The sequence below is a fragment of the Electrophorus electricus genome, chromosome 1 (assembly GCF_041902795.1).
Source record: "Electrophorus electricus isolate QZ-2024a chromosome 1, ASM4190279v1, whole genome shotgun sequence".
In the NCBI taxonomy this organism is placed as follows: Eukaryota; Metazoa; Chordata; class Actinopteri; order Gymnotiformes; family Gymnotidae; genus Electrophorus; species Electrophorus electricus.
In genome coordinates, this window is record NC_137497.1 from 8,847,406 (window position 1) to 8,872,848 (window position 25,443).

Sequence of the window (25,443 nt, forward strand, 5' to 3'; positions counted from 1 at the left end):
ACAGATTTAGATCCTTTCTCTCTCAGTACATTCACTGTAAAGCTACTAACCCCTCTGTCTGATCACAGCCAAATCACTGTGTTCATTAATAAGACAGAGACTAGCAGTGCTGCACCCACACAGACCAGTAAGCTCTTTAATACCAGAAGACCATACAGATGGGCCCAAAACAGCACAGAAGAGTTTCAGAAAGCAATCAGCTCTCAAGAAATTCAAACATTTTTAGACACATTTCTTCAACACTCTTAATAAATCTAAATCAGAAGAATCGGCTTTTCAAAACAGTGACAAATGGATAACATATTAAATCTCTTTACAATCAATTACTCAAAAAATACAAGACCTGAACAAAAGCATATAACTAAAAAATGTTATATATTAGAACTACCAATAAAAGACTTCTAGAATCCCTTAGACTTAGAAATCAAATTTCTACACTTAAAACCAAAAAAAGCAAGTGTGCCTGATGGCATTTGAAATAAAATGATTAAACACACAAGTAAAAAATTCCTGAAAAAGACCAAAATCATTTTCAAAGAAGAGCCAGATCTCAAACACACCAAGTTTCACAATATGGACACAAACACTAGAAACCTGTACAAATTACAATTACTCAGGATTAAAGATTAGTTCATCTGGAAACTTCAATCCAGCACAGTCAACTGAGAGAGAAAGCACGCAGGACGTTCTATGCAATCAAATGTCAAATTCACAATCAAACACCAATTCAAATTTGTCTCAAAATATTCCAGTCCATCATACAACCAATTCTGCTGTATGGTTGTGAAGTGTGAGGGCCACTCACAATGGAACAAACACCCATCTGAAATTATGCACTCTGAATTCTGTAAAAATATCCTGAAAGTGCACAGGAAAACAACAAATAATGCCTGTAGAGCTGAATTAGGCCAATTTACACTATTACTCCAAATTCAAAAAAGGATTATTGTTACGATCAGTCCCTCCCATCTTCCGTGTTTTCCCTGTCATGTGTTTAGTTCCGTTCTATAGTTTCGTTTTGTCCTCACCTTGATTGCTTACAGCTGTCCCTCGTTTCTAGTTTTGTGTTTCATGTATTTAAACCCGTTGACAAAGTACAGACTCAGGGAACACAGCCTGCCCATCCAGACCAGCCAATATAAGTCATGCAGTCTGCAGAAGAGCAGAGACTCTGTCAGCAGTGTAAAAATGACACTGTAGAGACAGAGCTGCACTTTCTCACTGAATGTGAAACCTTCAGTCAAACACAACAAATTTACTTTACAAAATTTGAGACGACTGACCCCAACTCTAAGTATCTATTGAACACTGACAAATTGTCCATCCTATTGGATGAAAAGAAAGCAGCGCTTTAACTGGACAATATACAGCTCCAGAAAAAAATAAGAGACCACTCCAATTTTTTCTTAAATCAGCATCTCCACATGTACCGCAGCCCTTCCATTCAAGTGTTTGTTGAAATCCTTCACAGACACACCTCATTCTACTTAATAAGATGCTGAATAGGTGATCACCTTAACAAAATCCTGTTCTAACAAGCAACAGGATAAAAACCACTGCTGCTGTTATCACTATTCTCTTGTTATAGAACCAGGTGGATGGGAAAAGCAGTGCTAGGACTACCCAAAAATAAGTATAGTCAAAATACAGCCACAAACCATAACAAAAGAGTTGAAAAGAAAGTTTCTTAATGAGGAAAGCTTTACTGGCAGAGGGATACAGTGAGCATCAGGTTGCTTCTATCTTGAAAATTTCAAAAACTGTGGTTCACAAGTACACAGTCCAGCAGCAAACACATGGCACAACAACAGCTCCAGACTGGCAGAGGTCAAAACGACTCTCTACCGACCATGATAATCGCCACCTCATTCAAATGTCACTTAACACCCGTAAGATGACGTCAAGTGACCTACAAAATGAATGGCACACAGCAGCTGGGGTGAATTGCACAGCGAGGACGGTTCAAAACAGGCTTCTGGGTGCAGGGCTGAAGTCATGCAAAGCTAGAAAAAAGCTCTTCGTCAATGAGAAGCAAAGAAGAACCAGACTGAAGTTTGCAAAAGTCCATAAGGATTGGACTTTAGAGGACTGGAGTAAGGTCATCTTCTCTGATGAGTGCAATTTTCAGCTTTGTCCAACATCTGGTCATGTAATGGTTAAATGGAGACCTGGAGAAGCCCACAAGCCAGAGTGTCTTGCACCCGCTGTGAAATTTGGTGCAGGATCGGTGATGATCTGGGGGTGTTTCAGCAAGGCTGGAATCGGGCAGATTTCTCTTTGTGAAGGACACATAAATCAAGCCACTTACCAAACTGTGCTGGAAGAAAACTTGCTTCCTTCTGCTCTGATAATGTTCCCCAACTCTGATGATTGTTTTTTTTTTTCAACAGGTCAATGCTCCATGTCACACAGCCAGGTCAATCAAAGTGTGGATGATGTACCACCAGATCAAGATCCTATCATTGTCAGCCCAATCTCCAGACCTGAACCCTATTGAAAACCTCTGGAATGTGATCAAGAGAAAGATGGATAGTCACAAGCCATCAAACAAAGCCGAGCTCCTGGAATTTCTTTGCCAGGAGTGGCGTAAAGTTACCCAACAGCAATGTGAAAGACTGCTGGAAAGCATGCCAAGACGCATGAAAGCTGTGATTAAAAATCAAGATTATTCCACCAAATATTGATTTCTTGACTCATCCTATGTTGAAATATTAGTACTGTGTTGTTTATAAATGAATATGAGCTTGTTTTCTTTGCATTATTTGTGGTGTGAAATTTCTGTAACTGTTTTGTTCTTTTGACCATTAGTCATTTTCATTAAAATATCATGATCTAAAATACAATATATTTAGCTGGAATTTGGAAGAAATGTTGCCAGTAGTTTATAGAATAAAACAAAACTGCTCAGCCTGGTCAAACACATACACATCAATTGTAAAACTAGAGAAACTGTTAATTTTGTAGTGGTCTCATTTTTTTTCTGGAGCTGTGTGTGTGTGTATATATATATATATATATATATATATATGTGTGTGTGTGTGTGTGTGTGTGTGTGTGTGTGTGTGTGTGTGTTGGGTTTTTATTTAATTAAAAAATGGTACCAATTGAGAACTTAAATGAACATTTATCACTGTTATTTTCTGCACTGTTTGCTTAAGTATATCTGTACTCTGTCAGCAGGGCACTTATTTTAAATAAAAATCTCCACAGGTAATAAAAAATAAATAAAGAAGACCCACCCCTCACCCCCCGCCCAACCTTCTCAGTCGACGGCAGAAAGGAAAAGAACAATGCCAGTGCTGATTATAAAAAAGACATTTAATTAGCCAATGAATCGGTCGACCACTACTTCACCCTGTGCTTCATGATAAACAACTGACATGGTGAGGTCTCGTACGGAGGTCTAGGATCCATTCCTCAGCTATGATTCTACACCAATAAATTCCCCTCCAAAAAAAGAAACCCAATTACCATAGCAACATGTTGTCACCGTTAGTCCCTCCCAGCTTCTGTGTTCCATGTTTTCCATCTTGTGTATTTTAGTTCCATTCCGTAGTTTCGTTTTCTCCGCCCCTCGTTTGATTTTCCACACCTGTCCCTCGTTTAGTTCATGTATTTAAACCCTGTCTTCTTGCTCTTGTCTTGTCTGTTCATGGCATTTGTGTGTTCATGGTGGTTGTTAGGCTTCATTGCGTCTGGTGAATGGTTTTGAAAGCCTGTATATGCATGTATTTAAGTTTGTACTCCATGCCTTTGTGTTTCCTAGCCTTTGTTATAGCCTGCTTCCCCTGTTTGCCTTCGTGTGTTTTATTTGTTTGCTCATGTATCCACGTACTCTCCGTGTTGGCTCCATCACCCTGGACTGCTACAATGACTCTGATTTTGGATTTGCCCGTAATAAATCTCGTTCTTCTCTGCTCTCGCGTCCGTCTCCTTACCGCTCACTTACATGTGTACAGGTCATTTACTGAACAGTTCTGTGGTTACCACTGTATTCATCACCCATTCCACACTGCCACTCAGTTTTTAACTGTTTATATGTGATTGTCATGTAAGAGAGAGTTAAACAGATGAAATATAAATGACCACTGTGAACCACAAACATTACTGGGTGCTGAAATAGATTCAGTAATGAACCTTCATTAATTCTAGTTAACAAAAACCTTATAGCCAGACCTGCCTAATCATGAACACACAACTAATTAGATCAGGAAACTAAGCTGTCCTTTAGACACACTTACACACCACCATAAAATAGACTAATAAACATTATCTACATGTAGTCCTGTGTGGAAAGGAATGTGTATATGATGTTATATGTGTATGTATGTATAAGTACTGTATATATTTATTTCCTTTCTTCTTGTTGTTTAAAGGAGAAACTGTGAAATTGTTTACAGTTTTTCATGTATATACTTGGTTTCTGTGAGCATTATTGTCACAGACTGCTACTCACCCATAAGTCACGTGGTGAGGCCCGCCGCATGCAGGGGGATCCACACGTACTGTGAATAAATGTTTTGTAACCACACCACTTCGGGATTACATACACAGGGTTTATTGTTAAGTGTCAATGTGTCTATTTAAACTCCTGTCCGTGTGTCCCTTTGTTGGTCATTGTCGCTACGTGTGTGTTCAATTAGATCTTTGTAGCTGTAACGTTAGTTTGTATAGTCCTGTGTTAAAGTGTATGTATTCTCCGTTTAATGTTAATTGTATAGTCATGTTCATCGTAAATGTTGAATGTGAGTGCCACCTTTTGTCTTACATATTTAATGTCAATAAATGTTCTGCACTGTCGAGGAAGTCTGTATGACCAAGTGTACAAAGGCAATAAATGTGTACTGAGAGACCTGGCACAGTTCAACTGGACCCAGTAAACAATTAAAGAACAGACCAGAAGTAGATGTTAACGTCCCATGTGATCAGCACACCTCTAACACCCGTGAGCAGCTTTTCCACATGTCCTGTCACACACAAAGATAACCAAGGTCCCTCGAAAGTAACACCACAGAGTATTTCTTGTTTCAGTATTCAGTGTTTATCTGGTCATACTATTAACCCAGGTCCCAAAAACAGACATGTAAGCAGACTAGAGAACATGTATGTTTTGATTGGTTATTAGATTATGCCCAGGTTCTGATGATTCTAAACTCATGGGTGGTGGGAGGAAGTTAGCTAGTGTGTTTAATTGAGTTAGGACCAAGTCTTTATTGTATTATGTCTCTGGTTAGGAGCAGAGCACACATACATGTATTTCATAGTGTCTCATTATCTCATATAGTGATTTAAAATTATAATAATAGTAGCATTAGTAACATGGTATACAAGATTTTTGCTTTAGAAGATTTTTGCTGGACCCAGGAACGCTGCTTTGCACAGTGAGTTAAGTATTGATGGCAAACGCACTGGCGCTTTTTCCTAATTGTATTAAAAAAAGGTTCATTACTCACAGCTTCATGATACAGTGCACAATAGCTGCATCTGGTGGTCAAAACATCAAAGTGCTTTGTGCATCTGGTTGGCAAGGTAGCTTTATTTATTTATTCAATTAGGTAGTTAGGTAGTTAGTTGGTTGACTTGCGCGTACTACCTTGGTTCCTAGGTACCGGACAGCGGCACTCTGCCAATTTCCAGCTTTTAAAACTGTTCCATCGCATTAAAAACATGACATTTGTTGTTTCAATAAAAGCAACTGATGAAACTAAATAGATTGTTGTGCATGTCTTCAAAATCTCATTGCTGATGTGGGTACATACATCCAGGCTTTGGCAGAATACCTTGATGGCTGAATAATGTGATGTATTCTATTACAATACATAAAACAGTAATATATTCAGAATACATTTAGATTGCACCCAGAACACAACTTACTAAGTCACATTTAAGAGCAAAAATATTTGATATATTTTAAATTTAATTTCTAAATTGTGAACAGCTTTAACAGAACTGATATAATGCCATCAATGTATAACTTTTTCTTTATTCTTGTTGAAGTGTTCTTTTAAAATAGTCTACCTTATTTGTTGGCAAGAGTTCAGTGTTCAGACTCCATAACGCCCTTTTTTTCACTATTTCCAGGCTGCTCTGTGGTCATTTGATCATTGTAGCCCGACTCAGGCACGGACACAAATCCACGTGTAAAGACCCTAAAAAAGGGAAGGAATTCCATATTGTTTACTGTGTATTTGTTTATTATTGTTGTACTGAGTGTTAAAAACTCTAAACTCTTTTCGAGTTTCGCGCCGGTTTTCTTGCTGGCACGGCCAGTCTCTCACCAAGGCGAGCAATCAGATGGCTGCTAGGATTGAGCGACGTTGTCGCTGACCAATCAGTGATTAGGAGGCGGGACCAGACTGGGGCGTTCTTGCGGGAGCGACACATCGGCAATTTTTCCACTTAAGTTTCGGTTGCTGGACACTTAATATACGCTGCATATAGGCCAAAACTGTAACTTTTCCCATTTTTCTTTCAAGTCTAACAGTGTTTGTTAGCGTGAAAGTATATTCTCTCTTCGGTAGGCATTGTCTGTGTGTTTCGGTTCTGTGAGGAGAGTTGGCCGTATGCGGTGGAGGAGCTCCAGCTCCAGACTGTACCGCTGAACTGGCTGCTTCTCAGCGAAGACTGAACTCTCCACGCTGCTGCTGTGTGGATGGATGAGGAGGACCAGAGTCTTAACAAAGATCATCGCACTTGTGTGAGAAGCTGAGAGGAGACGCGAGTAGGTGCTTGTTGTGGCGCTACGGCTCTTCTCCATATGAGTCATGGACTTGTGAGTATCGGAACAACCAGCTCCGTGTGTCTCAGGCACGTCATTTTGCACAACGATATACAACGCCATACCCCGTACTACGCTGGATTTAGCCAAACTCTGGTTCATGTTTGCTGTATTGACTATTTATGATTGAGCGTATATTTTCCGTGTTTATTTAATTGGTTGATTTGCAACTGAAGCCTCTGAGGGTAAGCGAAATATAAATATTGGTATTTTTTTCGCGTTGAGTTTTTTCCGCCGCTTGTCTTGACGTTAATAGATTTTAATCGGTTTTCGTTGTTTGTGATTTGCTTCTGTTATTTCGCGATTGCTTTCCTTTGTGCAGGGATAAACGCTTTAAAAAAAAATTAGTCATTTGGAGTATTTACTAACCTGTGAATCATTCGGGTCCTTAATCACGAGAGGGTTTAAAATGATTTATTACTATCAGCATAGTAGTAGACACATTTCTGGAGGCACCGCGCTGACTTACATTGATCTATTTCAGGTTTACTACCATGTTTGTCATGTACATTTAAGGCTGGTAACTGCACCCACTGGCGGACAGTTTCAGGTTTTCTGGCTCATCAAGTCTTTCATGAGCTGCATCAGATGGGAAACTGCAGGCCGATGACCCCAGAACCTCATGTGTGTTAAGAGGTTGCGACCCGCTAAAGCAACGTATCACACGTGGGTGTAGTAGTGAGACGGTAACAGATCCAGATCCCCACGAGTCACGTGGTACAGCCTGCTGCGTGCAGGGGATTCACAGCCGTGCTTGTAACCACGCCCCCCGGGATTACGCACACGTGCACAGGGTTTAATGTTGAATGTCTGTTTAAACTGTCAGTGTGCGCGGCCTGTAGCTCCTTCTCACTACGTTTGTGTTAATGTCGCTCTCTGAGCCGTAACGTTAGTTTGTGTAGTCATATATTAATGTGTTCTTAGTTTAATGTTAAGTGTCTCATGTTTATCGTTAGTGTTGTGTGAGTGCCACCTTTGTTGTATGTGTTTAATGTTAATAAATGTCCTGCCCTGCGCATTCGGGCCAGCAGCGTTACACAGAAATGTCTGTAATTTATGCTGAGGTTTCTGCTCCTGTGTGCGAGTCTGTCACTCTAGAGATCTTCTGGTAAAGTTGCTTTACGTACACATGACTGGAAAATGAGTCCCGTCTGATTAGTAGTTTAGTGTTGCCAGAAATATTAAACACAGCATGACTGCTGGGAATAAGGGAACTAAAGTGACACAATGTACTGGCAGGCAGGACTGTGATGTTCTGGACCCTGGACTAACCCCCTCTGGTAAAGGAGGATTACTGTGCTGCTGAGGTGTAGTGGGGTTTAGTCCCGTTTCTACTGTGGGATAGATGGTGCTTTAGTCCTGTTTCTAATATTGTTTAGTAGTTTACTCCTGTTTATTTTTTATAGCAGGTGCTGTAATCAGGGTACTGTAAATTATTGACTTTTTTCCTAATAGTGATCACTCTGCTCCTACCTGTACAGTACTGACTGGGCTCTCCTGTCTCCTCTGTACAGTACTGACTGGGCCCTCCTGTCTCCTCTGTACAGTACTGACTGGGCCCTCCTGTCTCCTCTGTACAGTACTGACTGGGCCCTCCTGTCTCCTCTGTACAGTACTGACTGGGCCCTCCTGTTTCCTCTCTACAGTACTGACTGGGTTCTCCTGTCTCCTCTGTACAGTACTGACTGGGCTCTCCTGTCTCCTCTGTACAGTACTGACTGGGTTCTCTTTTGTCTCCTCAGTCATGCTGTCCTGCAGCAGATGTCACTGTGTTTTGCTGTTACAGCTGCTGAGAGTCATAGCTGGTAAGTGGTCAAAACAGGTTCTCTTAGGTCATCAGAATTTCATCTTTGATTTTGGTGTGTTAACTGAACTATTGAACTTGCTTGACCTTTATGTATTATTTAATCATCTTTATATTACATAAAATTGATAGTCAGCTGGCTAAGGTAGCATGTACATAGACAGTAATGTTTTATTAATAATGTCATAGTCCCTTCTTCACAACACGGAGAAGGGCCAGGCTGCTATAGGCCCGCCCCCAGAGTCAAAATTTATTTAATTTATGAATTTAATTGGACAGATTCCCTGTCATTTTGCTAATAGACTTGCATTTCAGAACCCTTTAATTAAAAGATCACCAGAATGGTCATGTAGACACAGACATAGAAGACACAGATGTCTCTGCAGCCGTACTAATGAGCAGTATAAGTCAGTTCTGCTCTTACTTAGAAATGCATCTTTGAGTAACCAAGAATATTTAAGTAGATAAGTGAATGGGTTGATTATTTTTTGTTTTGCTGTATTTATAGAGAGAGCACGATACCAGTTTTTCTCCACTGATCTGATACCGATGTCTTGCTTTTGAATGTCGCCTGATATCAATACCAATCTGATATTTTTTCATTAAAAGCTACTGTGGTTCAGCTGTGTAGGGAATTATTTAATGTGGGATGTATTATATATGTATAATTATATATAGATACATATGCTGTATCATGCATGGATATGACAGATAAAATAAATAACATTCTAAATAATAAATATTGTTTACAAGTTGATATTTATTGCCTTGATATGTAATATTGGGTCATTTTCCTCTAAATAAATGACAGTCTAATATTTGGTTTAATTTGTTTGATTAGTTTCTTTTTATCTTTTAGAACCTGTTTGACAATCTGATGAAGTTTTAGTTCAAATATTTGCAGAAATATAGAAACTTCTAAAGGGTTCACAAACTTTCAAGCACCACTGTAATGTTTTAAACTCTTTTCTTAATGTCTTCCAGGCTCTTTTCCTTCAGTAAAGGTGAATCTTCATGAGGCTACTACTCTCCCCTGCACTCAGACATGTTCTGGTCTGGTCACATGGACTTTATATCATAAACCACATGACATACTGGCTCAGTGTAACCAGACATCTTGCCAGTCAGAGGAGGGATTTCACATGTCCCATGATCAGTACCTGAAGGGAGATCTCTCCCTCACCATCACTGATGCTGATTACACTAAGAGGTCCTTGTACACCTGCGCCTGTAAAGGTCGAGAGCTCTGTGATGTGAGTCTGCAGATAGAGGGTAAGTGTCCTCAATGGATTACCTAGTTATTGTTACTAAACCATTATTTATGTAGACAGAGAGAACTTTATTTATCTGGGGTAAATAAAGTAGAACATAGAATTGTAAACTTCAAATATCAGATATGTGGGGGAAAACAGAAGGAGCTTGTGTGTAATGTTTAAATGTTTATATCAGATTTGCAGTTCTGAGGTTACATGGTCAAATGAGTTGTATATTACATTGAAGTTTCTAATTGTTTTTTCCACAGCCTGTAATTCTTCAATTCAGATTAAGCCTGGTGAACCTCTGGTGCTGGATTTGCTCATATCAGAGTCAGTGGAGGTGATTTATAACAGCACAGATGCAGCTGCTCCCTCTAGTGGACAGATCTGCACAGTGGCTGGACACTCACTGAAGTGTAAACCTGAATACACTCGGAGAGTGTCGCTCATCTCTGCTGTGGAGCTGCAAGGAACCACACCATCTGATAGTGGAGTTTACAGCATCAGAGACACTAAGCATGAAGAGATTATACAGACATACACAGTTACTGTGGAAGGTAAGTGTGGTTACTGTGATTTTAATGTTGCCTAGAATTACTATGTTGGGGACGGGGTTGTGCATAGTATCAGTAACTATGTTTACATGCACATCAGTGGTTCAGTATTAGTTTGACTATGAATGCTAGGATCATGTAAACAGCGTGGACGGAGTGCCATAGTTTGAGGTCTTGGTCTTAGTTGAGGTCCTGTTTATCTAAGCATATCCCCAATAGAGCATGTGGACCTGGTTGGTTTTCACTGGACTCTTTGTGGTGGATTCTCACATGGACACTCCTGGATCCAGATACTGATGTTTTATGGCACTTGGTGTGATACCTGCTTACTCATACCAAAACAATCATGAGTTATTGAGTGATGAGTCAGAAAAATTGAAGTGTTGGTATTTGAAGGTGTTACAACCCTGTTTGCGTTATGGGTAGGGTTATTTGTGTTTTGTTTACGTTTATGTTACATCCTGTGGCTCCTCCCCTTCATGATGTTCCTCCTCCACCTGATCAAGTCTTCTGTCCTGTGCTGGAATTGTCCTGGGCTGCTGCCTCATTCTACCGCACGCATAAGGGGAAGCCTGGGAAGAAGCAACAGGCTGCGATTCATATCCACTGTTGCTCTGGCTGCTTGTGTTTGTTCAGTGAGTGTTGTTTGCCGATTATTGTGGTTTTGGGCCTCTGCTTGTTAAATCATTCTGACTTATCGCTTCCCCTTTTTCTGGTCGTGTTCACTGTTGTAAATATTATTCTGTGTATAGTGTATTGTAGTAGTCCTGTGTGAATCGTAGTTGGGAAGTTTGACACCATTTTTATTTGCTCAGTTCTTTACTTCTGTTTGTTTGTTTTTGGGAGTAGGGAGGGTTATTGTACTTAATTTTGTTTGTGTTCAGTTGGGACAGTTGGTTGTTTTTGGCAGCAGGGCTTGATGGTTGGCATGTTTGCCTCTCAGCCTCTGAGTCCCTCTCTGGGTGGAGTTTCCGTGTTCTCCCTGAATCTGTGTAGGTTTCCTCTGGGGTCCTCCCAAAAACATGGAGGTTAGGATGACTGGATACTCTAAAACTGTATCAATGTGAGTTGTGCATGAATATAGATAAAGATAGATGTGTGTGTGTGTGTGTGTGTGTGTCCAGTGATGGTTGGTGCTCTGTCCTGGTCTAAATCTCCTCCCGTTCTCCTACACCTGGTTCAGTCCCCCAGGGGTCTGGTTTCTGATGGAGAATACGCTGTTTGTAAATTGGTTGCTGCTTCTCATCTGTCTGTGAGTGATTTGAGTGTTAAAGCTGATGTCTGCCTGCAAAGCGTCCTTGAGTTTGAGAAAGGCACTAAATAAATGTAACCAACTAAATTAATAATTTTTATTTCTAGTGTGGCTTATGTTTTATTTTTTAGCTTGGCCTTGTCTGCTCCTGATGCTCAACCCTCTACATACGACCCTCAATAAATCTACAAATACTTCACCCCCAATACCACTGTTCACTGTAGTAATTATGCTGTGTGTTAATATGTAAATTAATCCCACAATCCCTCTCGATCCTGTCATGTTCACTCTGATACATACACATATAATTATAACTCTGTACTGTTTAAATAGTGGTTCATAATTTCTGACCATTTTTGTCTCTTTGTGTGTGTGTTGCAGAAGTCCAGCCATGTCCCAATCAGAGCTCCACAGTGACGGTGTTGACGGTGCTCCTGGCTCTGACGGGGGCGGGGCTTGTGGCAGCAGTGCTGGTGATTGTGCAGCTGAGGAAAAAAATTCAGGAGCTCCAGAAAGGAAGTACAGTGAATGGAACAGTAGCCATGACAACAGAGGAGTTAATATGAATGGACTAAACCACTCAGATGAAGAGCAGAGGTGATCTCCCAGTAATAACCATGAGAAAGTCTGAGAGAAGATAAATGACTTCGCTCTCTTATACACACACTCACACACACACACACACACACACACACACACACACACACACACACACACATATGTACCCACACTGCCTTTCTCTGTACCATTCAGGGGTTAAAGATCAATGTATGTTCAGTCATACATGATCAGAGTTTTATGACGTTAGCACTCCTGAACTCACCTGGTAGAGCAGGTACAGTAAGATACATCTCCAGAATCATGGGTTTGATACTCAGAGAGCACACATGATGTCATACTGATAAACATACATCAGTCACTATAAGAGCATCTGCCCAGTACTGTAAATGTAATGTAAAAATGTAATATAAAGCTGTTTATGTAAATATTACTATGAGATCCTGTGATGTAATTTAATGCACATATAAATACTTTTGTGTCAAGTCGTGGAAAAACAGGTATTTTTTTTCTGTAGCATCTTTTACATTTTAGTTGCCTTTTATTTAAGAGTCTCCCCTTATTGTCCAGGTTATATTTTCAAGAGTTCTCTTGTGGTCTTGGTGATTATGGTCAGTTGTTGTGGTTGGTTTTCCCAATGCTGTAATGCTGCATTAATTTCAAAGCATTCTGCTCAATAAGTAGCTAAGGTTTGCCTGCCCAGGTAAAGCAATCTCCAATATTAAGTAAATCAAACATGTATTATGGAAACAGGCCTGCTTCATGTCATTTGGTTTTGAGCAAGGTTGACAGACCCTGTGGTGTTTACTGTTTTTATCAGCTGGCTATTATTAAATGAAGTAATTAAGTGAAGTAATCTGTCTAAGGGCAAGATCAGTTCACTAGAGTTAGAGCCGAGATGCATATAGATAACAAGATGAATCAACAGGCATTAAGTAACTAGAAAGTAAAGACTGTAAACAAACAGTGAGTTGTATTAGAATCAGTAGAGTTGTCATTAAGTGCAGATATGTGCTTAACTACGTTTATTTTATGAGTGTAATAAGCTGAACATTTGACAAGTTTTATGCTTGTACCTTTAAACCTTTAAGGATCAGTATCAAAATAAATGGTTCCAAAGGGAGGATGAAGGCATTAATGAAAGGAGAGGAGAGAAGGAGTACAGAGACTGGTGCTGCTGGTATAATATGTAGTTTGGATGTCACGGAACGTTCGACTCCCGCGAGTCATGTGGTTTGGCCCGCCACGTGCAGTGGGAGGATCCTCATTTGTGGCCACACCTGCACCTCATTTGTTTATATGTATTTAAACCCTCGTCATAGTGTGCAAGATCGTTGGTCATTGTGGATGTAACATCTTAATGTCATGGTTAATGTTCTTGTCATCGTTAAACGTATGCGTGTTTGTGCTTGTTTCATGTAAAATTTTGCTCATGAATATTAATGAGGTGTTTCTGCTCTGTGCCTCTGTAAATCCAACTGCTTCTCTTGCAGTGCCTTATGGGTAAAAACCTGCCATGTGTTTTTATCTCAGACATATAAGATGTAATGCGTTTATTTTGTAATGCGTTTATTTTATGGAACTTTTTGTTTAAATGTATTACTGTATTTTGATGCCTGATGCATTGTTACCAAAATACAATCTTTTAAATCTATGGTCTGTTTATCCTGAAACTGTCGATTAGTCTGATTTGATATTTTGAAGTAAATGTTACTTCAAAAGTCTCAGTTTGAACACAATTTATTGCAGCAACAACAGACACAAAATGAATACTTTTAATGATGTTTGAGGCATTTAAAATGTTTAATAATTTGGGGGAGCCTTTATGGAAATGATTCATGTGAAATAGCCGTTATTTCTTAACAAGTGTTGGCAAGTAAAAACAACGCACTAAAAGAAAAACATTTGATTAGTGGATTTATGTTAGAGGACCAACTGGATAAAAATTTAATTTTGCTCCAAGTATTGATCTAAAACTCTAATGGATATATTTCAATTTACTTTAAGCTCTCGCGAGGAACTTGTCAGGGATCCCCACTCTCACCTTCTGTCCTGGTATCACCGTGTGGATATAAATTCAGAATTTGATGCTTTATTTGGATGATACTTTATTTGTAATTGATCCAGTTAATTCAGTGTCCGTGCTTCTTATAATTATTTAATCCTTTTTTGAGGGAAGGTTAATATTCTTAACATGAACTGTGTGTACCCAAAATTAATGATCTACTACAGTCACTTCCTCTGGAAGTTCCTCTGATATATTTTAAACAATTCGATGCTCTGTGTGAGGTTTATTTGAAATGCGAAAATTACAGCAAGCTGTTGAGAGTGGTGGTCTAGGGCTACCTAAAAGTTTATTTTATTAATACACTTTAGCCTTAGATGTTTGGCTCACTGGTCACTCCACTCTGAAAGGTCTCCCCCATGGTACAGAATTCACCATCAGCCCAACTACCACTTTTACACTGTGTCGCAGTAAAATTATCATGGTACAGTAGTTCAAACCCTGTGGCTTCAAATTTGCTAAACTTATAGAATAAAGATGTGGAATAAAGCCATATGTTTAAATGTAATCCCTATTTGAATCCTCTAACATTTCACTAAACCCAAAGTTATGTATTGCAAAATCCCCCATTATGTGAAAGGAGTGGGTTGACTGTATTATATTAAATATATATAGATAGAAGATATTTATGATTTATGAAGGGTATAAAAAACATTTTGGATCAAGACTCATTAAAATCTTTCAACCAGATGGTGCAGGTATTTAACTTGCCCAGATCACAAATTTGGAGATATTTGCAATTAAAACATCTGCTAAAGGGAACTTTTTGGCGAAGTCAAAATTATCCACAATAGGCAGAGTGGCTTTGTGAGATGTTAAATATATATGGTAAGAGACATGAAGTATCTGTTTACTATTCTTACTCCTCCCCATATCCGTGTGTGTATGTGTGAATCACGCCCCTCCCTCGTTAGTTGTGTGTTACACCTGTCCCTTGTTAGTCATCATTAACGTGTATATGTAAGTCCTTGAGTAATAGTCAGCCCTTGTCAGTGTTTAACCTGATGTATGCTGTTACCAGCCACTTCTGTAGTGTTTAGTGTCCTACTTTCTTTTACATGTAGTATCACTGGTCGTGTTTTGCTTTCTTTTTTATGTGTTTCTGTGTGCGACAGCTCGTCATCATTCCAGTGCTTCAGTCAAGATACGATAAATCATTCCTCTGTTCAAACACTGGATTCTGTTTAATCTGGTGTCCACACTGGTCAAACACTGGATTCTGTTTAATCTGATGGCCCACACCATTCAAACACTGGATTCAGTTTAATCTGGTAGCCACAGCATACAAACACTGGATTCTGTTTAATCTGATGGCCCACAGCATTCAAACGCTGGATTCTGTTTAATCTGGTGGCCACACTGGTCAATCACTGCATTCTGTTTAATCTGATTGCCCACACTGGTCAAGCATCTGTAGGCATGGCCTTGACTCTGCCACTGGCTGTAGTAACCAACCAATCAGTTAGGCTGAACAGATGGAAGGGCCATTTCCTGTTACAGTAAATCACCAATCAGATTGAAGAGTTAATTTGGGAAAAGAAGAAGCCCCAAAACAGCAGAACAACTAACATTTTAAATTATAATCTTATAATAAATGTGAGACATTGTTCCTTTATTTTACATTATTTATCTTCATTATTCATAATTATCTACATTCACAACATTTCATTCTGCTACAGATAAAACATGTTCCTGTGATATAGGCAGCACAGAGGAAGTGAGAGGTTTAGTTGAACAGACATGTTCAAGGTATACGATACTTGGATATACCTTTTCCATCTTTTCTGGATAATGTAAAAGAAAATTTTGGTCCGGTATTCCAGAAAATGACAGCAAATATTGGAAGATGGTCATCCCTAAATCTCTCTATTTGAAGGAAGGTTAATATTCTTAAGATGAACTGTGTACCCCAAATTAATGATCTACTACAGTCACTTCCACTGGAGTGCCCTCTGATATATTTTAAATAATTTGATGCTCTGTGTAAGACATTTATTTGAAATGGGAAAATTACTGCAAGCTGTTGTGAGTGGTTGTCTAGGGCTACCTAAACATTAATTTTATTATTATACTTTGGCATTAGACATTTTGCTCACTGGCTGCTCCACTCTTAAAGGTCTCCCCCATGGTATGGAATTCACTACCAGCCCCACTGCCACTTTTACACTGTTTGTAAATAAACCCCATGGTTTCAAACTTGCAAAACGTATAGAATAAAGATGTGGAATAAAGCCATATGTTTAAATATAATCCCTATTTGAATGGATCCTCTATCATTTGGCTAAAGCCAAGGTTATGTATTGCGAAATCCCCTATTATGTGAAAGGAGTGGGTTGATCGTGACATGTTGATAGATAGATAGATAGATAGATAGATAGATAGATAGATAGATAGATAGATAGATAGATAGATAGATAGATAGATAGATAGATAGATAGATAGATAGATAGATAGATGGATAGATGGATGGATGGATGGATGGATGCATATGAGCGACATTTGCTCCGCCCTCTACTTACCCTCAGGTGTTCCTGTACGAAATTATTTTCTGAAGTGAAAGTATTTTCTGAACTGTCATTTTCGAAGGTTGAGCGGACTGCAGATACGCGTGTTTAAAGGTATTTCTAAGTAAATTCATTCTGTTTGATAAGATGCGATATCAGTGCAGTTTAAATCAGCATGTTTTGTGAGATCATAGTTCCGCGTTTAATTCGTAGGTCATTTAATCCCAAAGGTGGATTAAAGTAAAGATTAAAATCCTGGTAAAGATACGCAGCTAAAATGGCGGACACCCAGCACGATTGCGCCCTTATGTTTAAAATAATTTAACGAGGTCAGATATAGATTGTCAGTTATTGTAAATCTGGATTTTAAGTTGTAGTTAGTCAGTAATCTTTCCAAATGGTCCCAGTTAAAATTCCTCTGTCCTAAACGTGAAGTCGCTGCTGTGATGTGTGTTTTTTACAGTTAGTTTTCTGTTCAGTTTCAGTCATTTTATAATGTTGTCCACATTCTCAGTGGACAGTTCAGATTCCCTGTATAGTTCATTAGCTGTAGTGTTACCTATAGTTAGGGTGGGACGGTCGACACTGACGTTTCTACGCTTGTTTGGAGTTTTTGAAGCGCAGCGTTTTGAAACGCTGATCCGAAGTGTGGCTCAAAACGGCCATGTCACGTGACCACGGCTAAACGAAGCTTGTTTCTACAAGTGTCATACAGTACCTGACAGTGTTTGAAACAAACCTGATCACACGTCTGTCTCAATCACAAACTATATGAATGCTTACAAGTCAAGAAAACACAACGCAACTTTGAGGGGTTTTGTGAGAAAAGAGAATTTAAGAGACGGAGATTCAGTGTTGTCTAGACAGAAGGTTATTGATAGGACATATTGACTGATAGGCTAGTGAGAGACATCCAGTGAGCACTAGTTAGGATAGATATAGTGACATTAATATATAGAAAGTGTATGTAGAGAGAGATCCTCTGGTTTACTGACAGGAGTGATGTGCTGTATATCCACACATTTATATAATGGTAAAAACACCTGTGCATGCCAGCAACATGTGTTCTATGTGAATGAATCTTTTCCAAGACTGAGGAGGTAATTTGGGAAGAGAAAAAGCCCCAAAACATCTATCATTTTAAAATATAAATCTTATAATAAAAGTGAGACTTTGTTCCTTTATTTTACTTTATTGATCTTCATTATCCATAATCATAATTATCTACATTCACAACCCTCAATTGCTCAAGTTGTGTTCAGTCAGAATTGTAAGTCGCTTTGGATAAAAGTGTCAGTTAAATGCCATAAATGTAAATATTTCTTTGTTTATCAAGTCATTGAGTCAGTTCTAGAGATTTGTCACTAGATGGCACCCAAGTACCAGTTACTGTATATTGATCTCACTTATTCATTACGATGATCTCACTTAGTCATTACAATGACTGTAAAAGGCTTTTCTGTGTATTGTGCATGTTGTCATTTACAAACAACATTGACATTTAAAGTCATATCTGTATTTGTGTGTTAGACCACACATTGGTGACAGAGACTTGATCTCATAGCATTATATAATATTGGATAACCTATTCTCTACTTCATAGTTCTGTAACATCAAAGTCCATGCCTGTTATTACACCTTTGAACTCAGTATGGCTTTAAGTGTTCTGGCCAACACACGAGGTTGAACAAAGTATAAAGCCAACCAGTGCCAGTCATACCAGTCCCCTACAGTAGTCTTTACTACACTTTTGAAACCTTTAAACTATTTTCAACACAACTGTTTTGAACATCTCAATGTTTCACAAAGCCTCACTTTTCCCACCACCACCTATATTGAACTGTAAATGTAGTGAACTACTGATGTACACTGATTAAGGACAAAGATACCACCATCTATATTGAACTGTAAATGTAGTGAACTACTGATGTACACTGATTAAGGAAAAAGGTACCACCACCTATAGTGAACTGTAAATGTAGTGAATTACTGATGTACACTGATTAAGGACAAAGATACCACCACCTATAGTGTATTGTAAATGTAGTGAACTGATGATTAAGGTCAAAGATACACTCCCAAACAATGTGCACATATACGGCCGTTTCAGTGTCTGTGTGCTGTGGGAACTTTGATACATATAAGAGCTTTTTCCATCCACATGAATTACACACGTTGCACACAACTCAAGGTTTTTAACTGATTAACTGTAAGAAATATCAGGGCACAGACACAGTGAAGGTATCCATCTTTCACAGGACTGTGGGGATTCTGAACCAGCACTGAAAATCTTTAGAAAATCACTAACCAAACATAATCTGTATATAATATTAATTCATTAATAATAAGTGGTTTCAATCGATTAAAAATTAATCCAGTTAATCACAATAATAGACTATGATTAATCATTATTAATCATGAAGTTTAACATCTTAATACAGTATTACAAAACTAGTATTTGCTTGTATTTTGGGGGATTAAACAAATTCATGTGTAGCAATCCACCATCGTCCCCGTCCCAAGGAAACCTCGACCCTCCGACCTCAATGACTACCGCCCTGTTGCCCTCACATCGGTCGTGATGAAGTGCTTTGAAAAACTAGTCAGAGACTTCATCACATCTTCCCTGCCAGACTCCATGGACCCACTGCAGTTTGCATACCGCCACAACCGCTCCACTGATGACGCAATTGCACATCTGCTCCACACCACACTGACTCACCTGGACGAAGGGAGGGGAAATTATGTTAAAATGCTGTTTGTCGACTACAGTTCAGCATTTAACACTATCATCCCCTCCCTACTCACTACTAAGTTGGAGGATCTAGGACTGCATACATCCCTGTGCGACTGGATCTCCAACTTCCTAACAGACAGACCACAATCAATAAGGGTGGGCAACTGCGCCTCATCCACCCTCACCCTCAGCACTGGAGCTCCTCAGGGTTGTGTCCTAAGCCCCCTGCTCTATTCACTGTACACCTACGACTGCACAGCCACTTCCAGCTCCACCATCATTGTCAAGTTTGCTGACGACACCATTGTCATGGGCCTGATCTCGGACAACGACAAGAGGGCCTACCTGGAGGAGATTAAACACCTGGAAAACTGGTGCCAGGAAAATAATCTCCTCCTAAACGTCAGTAAGACAAAGGAGCTGATCGTGGATTGCAGCAAGAAGCAGGAGCGGCACTACCAAGCTGTGAGGATCAGTGGAACCACGGTGGAGAGAGTAGATAGTTTCAGGTACCTTGGTGTTCACATCTCGCAGGACCTGTCCTGGTCCCACCATACCAACTCCCTGGCAAAGAAGGCTCATCAGCGTCTTTACCACCTCAGACACCTAAGAGACTTCAGACTGCCCTCCAAGGTACTGCGGAACTTCTACACCTGCACTATCGAGAGAATCATCACGGGGAACATCACAGTCTGGTTTGGGAATAGCATCAAGCAGGACAGACAAGCACTCCAAAGGGTAGTGCGTTCAGTAGAGTGCATCACTCACACGGAACTTCCTGACCTGCAGACAATCTGCTACAAGCGGTGCCAGACCAAGGCCAGGAGGATTGTGAAGGACTGCACCAATCCCAACAATAGGCTCTTCTTTCTGTAGAGGTCAGGGTGGCGCTTTTGCTCCCTGAAGACCACAGGCCATTCAGGCCCTGAATCAGGGAAACTGATAAACTGTGGGGACCACCACCACCATGTAACATAACTCTGTATATATATATATATATATTCAATTACCGTGTAACATAAAAACATAAAAACTGTAAATATTCTACAAAATGGATCTGTACATTCTGTACATTCTGTACATATATATACACAACCATATACATTGTACATTGTGTATATAAACATGAACTTGAATAAAGGAATCCATTGTTTTGCTTTATTGTATTGGAAAATCTCAGCTTAGTTGAATAAGAAGGAAGATTTTTAAACTTGCCTTTCAGCACATGTGTGTTAAAGGAATCAGTTCCAGCAGTTTGTCAATAAATTCATATTAGATACGTGTATGTTTAAGTAAGTGTCACGGAGCGCTCCGCCCCCCACGAGTCACGTGGTACTTTGTCGCGTGCAGGGGGATTCGTGTGTGTGTTTGTAACCACGCCCCCCAGGATTGCACACACCTGCCCAGGGTTTAATGGTGAATGTTTGTCTGTCTATTCAAACCCCTTTCAGTGAGTGCACCCTGTTGGTCATTGTTGCTACTTTGTGTAACTGTCGATATATGTAAATAACGCTGTAGCCGTAACGTCTGTTTGTGTTATCTCCATTTCATGTGTATGTGTTAGTCGTCCAATGTTCAACATGTTATCATGTTCACCATAGATGCATGTGAGTGCCAGCTTTGTCATCTGTGTTTAATGTTAATAAACCTCTTGCACTGTCAAGGGAGTCTGTGCGTCCTGCGGTACTCGGGCCAGCAGTGTTAAAATAAGTAATTTGCTTCTCTGAAAAATCCCACACTGACAGTAAAACCACAAATAGAACTCAGTGTCTTGATAGCTGTGCTTTTGCTTGAATTTAAAGTGGTCTTCACAGTTCATAATGTAAGTAATGTTTATTGTGATTAATACCATTTAAATTCTGCTAACATACCAAACACAGGAAAATAAATACTTTTTCTTCAGTTATTTACTTGAAATAAAGAGACACACATGCTCACATGCCCAGCATCCAGCAATTAAGAAGATTAATTTTTTCATTCATGTCATGGAATTTGAATGAATAAGTATGTGTACTGGATAGGACTGGACTTTACATTATTATTATAGAGCAAGAACAGAAAACTACAACCAAAACACAGTGGCACAGTTTTAAATATGAATAAATAAATGTGCAGGATGATTGTACATGTGTGCAGAGGCAATGCATCTATAGCAACTATCTATAAGAAATGTCTGGCAAGTGTCCATAACCAAAGCCATAAAGTGACAGAGTGCTGTCCATAAGTGACGAGTGAAAGAGATCAGCACTGACTACAGTGTATGTAAAGCACATGAACAGACACAAAGCTGAATGTATACCTGGAACATTAATGATTTAGTGACAACTGACATTTGAGAATGAAAAGCATTTTACTGAGTAATAAAATGCTTCAGTACAGCCTAATGCTCATGATGTTAGCTGCTACTTAGCATTAGCTTTAGGCTATAATGCTATAAATAGGATAGGTAATGTTGCTAATTAATGTTAGTGGTATTGACTCAACACATGGTGAATACAAATTACGTTTCTAGCAGATTGTCTAGCGAAATTACAATTAGCTAAAAGTCAAATACAAAAGCAAAGCAGTAAGTTAAGTTCCCCCAGCGTTTCAACCATATAAACATACTATATACAGTCTAAGGTTTCAGTTTCTGACATAGTACATATGTACTCTCAGTATAAACATATGCTTTATAACTCAAATAAATAAATAACAGAGCATAGAGTGGAAAACATGAATCAGAAGCAACTAAGAGCCCAACTTTAAACCTTGCAGTTAAACTGATGCCCTACCACCTGGACTAACCTCAGGGGTGTGTGTTTCACATAGTTAAGATGATGTCCTACACCTGTATTAACCTCAGGGGTGTGTGTTTCTCTTCAGGGGTTCCACAGATATGCACAACTACAGCATCCTGAGATCGGTCCTGATGGATCTACTGATCTTAGCTGGTATGTTTTACCTGTTTGTAGTTCTGAAACAAATATTGATAACCTCATAAATTAAATATTGGGTAGGATTTTTATATTGGAAAAACATTAACAACTAAAATAACTCGAACACCTTAGGTACAGTGGTGCCCCCAAGGGGTGGCTAGGGGATCTGCAGCCACCCCAACTGACACTGTTTCCTACAGGTTGAGAATTTACTTGTGAGGCTAAATGTGGCTGGCTAGTGTTGGTTGGTCTGTAGCAGATATAGTTGTAGTTTATTGGTGTGTATATCTGGTTTGGTAAGTCGTGTTACTTTATTGTTAAATTGACATTTTAGATGTGCTAGCCTCAGAAGTGGAGCTTAAATGGGTGTCATTCACCCGTCACAAACTATACAGAGAAGCATCCAGGAAAAAAGTATTTATAAAACGTATTGTTTTATGTTTAAGAAATACATTATACACAATTTCTGCTCATTTCGATTTATACTTTGGCTCATTAAAAGTACAAACAGCTGCAACCGTGTTGCTTCCAAAGGTTCCAGCGATCTGCTCAGACTACATGGCCTCTTTCCCTGAAGCCCTGTAGTGCGTCTCAAGAGTCAATCAGAATATGTCTGATACATTAAACACCTCCAATTACAGATTATCACATTAAGTGCATTTTTTGTTGAACAACCATATGACATAAACACAATAACATTCATGTACCCACACTGTTGCTTTTTAAAGCACAATTTCTTAGACGCTTAGTGTAATTTGTTATTATTTTTATTTTACTTTTTTTTTTACTGTGGCTACATTTACAATTTTGTATTTGTCTAATTTAGACTTTATGCAGTATTTACTGGGGATACCCATACAGTTCCCTGTATTTGGTTATTGTAGTGTTTGTAGTATTTACTGGGGTTACATGTACAGTTCTGTGCATTTGGTTAGTGTATCTTTATGCAGTATTTACTGGGGTTACATGTTACATTTCTGTGTGTTTGGCTACTTTAGGCATTGTCTGTAGCCTGTATCTGGGCGTTATGCTGTGTTTGTAGCCTGTATCTAAGGTGTTATGCTGTGTCTGTAGCCTGTATCTAGGTGTTATGCTGTGTCTGTAGCCTGTATCTAGGTGTTATGCTGTGTCTGTAGCCTGTATCTGGGCTTTTTTGCTTGCACTCGTATACTGACATTTCAATCTCTGCCTCTGTTAGTAATATTAAGATGAACAAATTACAGCAGATTGATCTGAATGGAATATATTTGTAAATATTTTTGTAATTTGTGCTGGACATAAATAAAACCTTTTGTTCTCAGCTAATTATTAATATTTATGTTTCATTAACCTACACCCTTGATTTATTGGTGATAATTAATTCAAATTGGAATTTCATAGGTTTATTGATGATCCCTTGGCTGATCGCATGAGAATATCATAATCTGATAAGGAATTAAATTGTGTTCAGTTTATTATACACTATTATAATATTGATTTGTATCTTTGTATTAACCTGCATAGCCTGAAACTACTCTGTGCTGTGATGCCTTTTTAGTGTACCACCACAACCCTAACCCTCTGCTGTAACACAGTTTAGTGTACTACCACAACCCTAACCCTCTGCTGTAACACAGTTTAGTGTACCACCACAACCCTAACCCACTGGCTGTAACACAGTTTAGTGTACCACCACAACCCTAACCCTCTGCTGTAACACAGTTTATTGTACCACCACAACCCTAACCCTCTGCTGTAACACAGTTTAGTGTACCACCACAACCCTAACCCACTGGCTGTAACACAATTTAGTGTACCACCACAACCCTAACCCTCTGCTGTAACACAGTGTACCACCACAACCCTAACCCTCTGCTGTAACACAGTTTAGTGTACTACCACAACCCTAACCCACTGCTGTAACACAGTTTAGTGTACTACCACAACCCTAACCCACTGGCTGTAACACAATTTAGTGTACCACCACAACATGTTCACTGGTCCCTTCTGTCCCCCACTAAATATTTTCTGATGGCACCACTGCATAAGTAACCAGGGTTGCAGATTGTAACCGATAATTCAAAGTTTAAATTTCTATCTATTAAATTTTCTATCTTTTCATAGGCAAATCAAATATAAAGTTGAAGAGGGACACAGTTTCTCCTTGTATTCTACACTGTCTCTCTCTGTCTGTGTATCTGCAGTTTTTTCAATCATGTTTCATGTAATGCAGCACAATTCATAAGATATGTTTTGATGTTACTGACTAACACAAAGATGTTAGTGACTTAGGTTGTTAGTTGGGAATTTGGTTCAGTATTTCATAGTAGGTGTTTTGGTATAGCAATGACTTATGCAGCCAGAAAGTATGACCTGGTTCTTGTGCAGTGATCTTGTCTCATAAATCATGATCTTTTCTCACTTACACTGTAGTGAGATTAAATGTATAAAATGTTTTAACAGGTAGTGTTAATTTGATGAAAAAGTTAAGACTGGTTCAGATCTAGCAGCTGAAGAAAGTTGAGTGTGTGCTGTTGAATGTGTTGAATGTGTGCTGTTGAATGTGTTGAATGTATGCTGTTGAATGTGTTGAGTGTGTGCTGTGTAACACAGAGTTTTCCATCCTCCGTCTTCTCCTCTTCTCCAGTTCTTCATTCTGCATCATCTCTTAGCTCACTAAAGGTGAATCTTCATGACAATGCTACTCTCCCCTGCATTCAGACATGTTCTGGTCTGGTCACATGGACTGTGTCCTGTAAACCACATGACATTCTGGCTCAGTGTGACCAGACATCCTGCCAGTCAAAGGAGGGATTTCACATGTCCCATGATCAGTACCTGAAGGGAGATCCTCACCATCACTGATGCTGATTACACTAAGAGGACATGGTACACCTGCACCTGTAATGGTAAAGACATCTGTGATGTGAGTCTACAGATAGAGGAGGGTAAGGGTTTGTTCTCTCAGTCTTTGCTGACGAACCCTTAATGATTTAGGTTTAATAGGGTGAATTAGATTGGAACCCATTTGAAGTTCC

General features: G+C 39.2%; 2 protein-coding genes and 1 long non-coding RNA gene across 10 annotated transcripts in view; all 3 read left to right on the plus strand.

The window, feature by feature from the left end:
* The first annotated feature begins 6,372 nt into the window (after nt 1-6,372).
* Nucleotides 6,373-25,443, plus strand: part of LOC145651825 (uncharacterized) — a 64,592-nt gene continuing 45,521 nt past the window's right edge. The window contains exon 1 of the mRNA XM_081700118.1: nt 6,373-6,697. The gene's annotated coding sequence lies outside the window, so the exon portion shown is untranslated. The remainder of the gene's footprint in view (nt 6,698-25,443) is intronic.
* Nucleotides 6,634-13,843, plus strand: LOC145657015 (uncharacterized). Of its 8 annotated transcripts, none has more exons than XR_014122789.1 (6): nt 6,634-6,772; nt 8,521-8,583; nt 9,567-9,854; nt 10,105-10,395; nt 10,899-11,455; nt 12,026-12,160. XR_014122789.1 is itself a non-coding variant. In XM_081711180.1 (6 exons), the coding sequence occupies exons 2-6, from the start codon at nt 8,523-8,525 to the stop codon at nt 12,208-12,210; spliced, it is 954 nt and encodes a 317-aa protein (XP_081567306.1). In that variant the 5' UTR covers nt 6,634-6,772; nt 8,521-8,522; the 3' UTR covers nt 12,211-13,843. The 8 variants fall into 8 exon arrangements, 6 of the variants coding, with proteins under 6 accessions (XP_081567306.1, XP_081567315.1, XP_081567324.1 ...); XR_014122791.1 differs by lacking the exon at nt 12,026-12,160 and adding an exon at nt 11,517-12,018 and having other exon boundaries at nt 10,899-11,420; XM_081711180.1 differs by having other exon boundaries at nt 10,899-11,027; nt 12,026-13,843.
* LOC145657014 (uncharacterized) lies at nt 16,816-25,116 on the plus strand. The gene is made up of 3 exons (XR_014122784.1): nt 16,816-16,885; nt 22,374-22,441; nt 22,961-25,116. It is a non-coding gene; the product is annotated as an uncharacterized LOC145657014 (long non-coding RNA).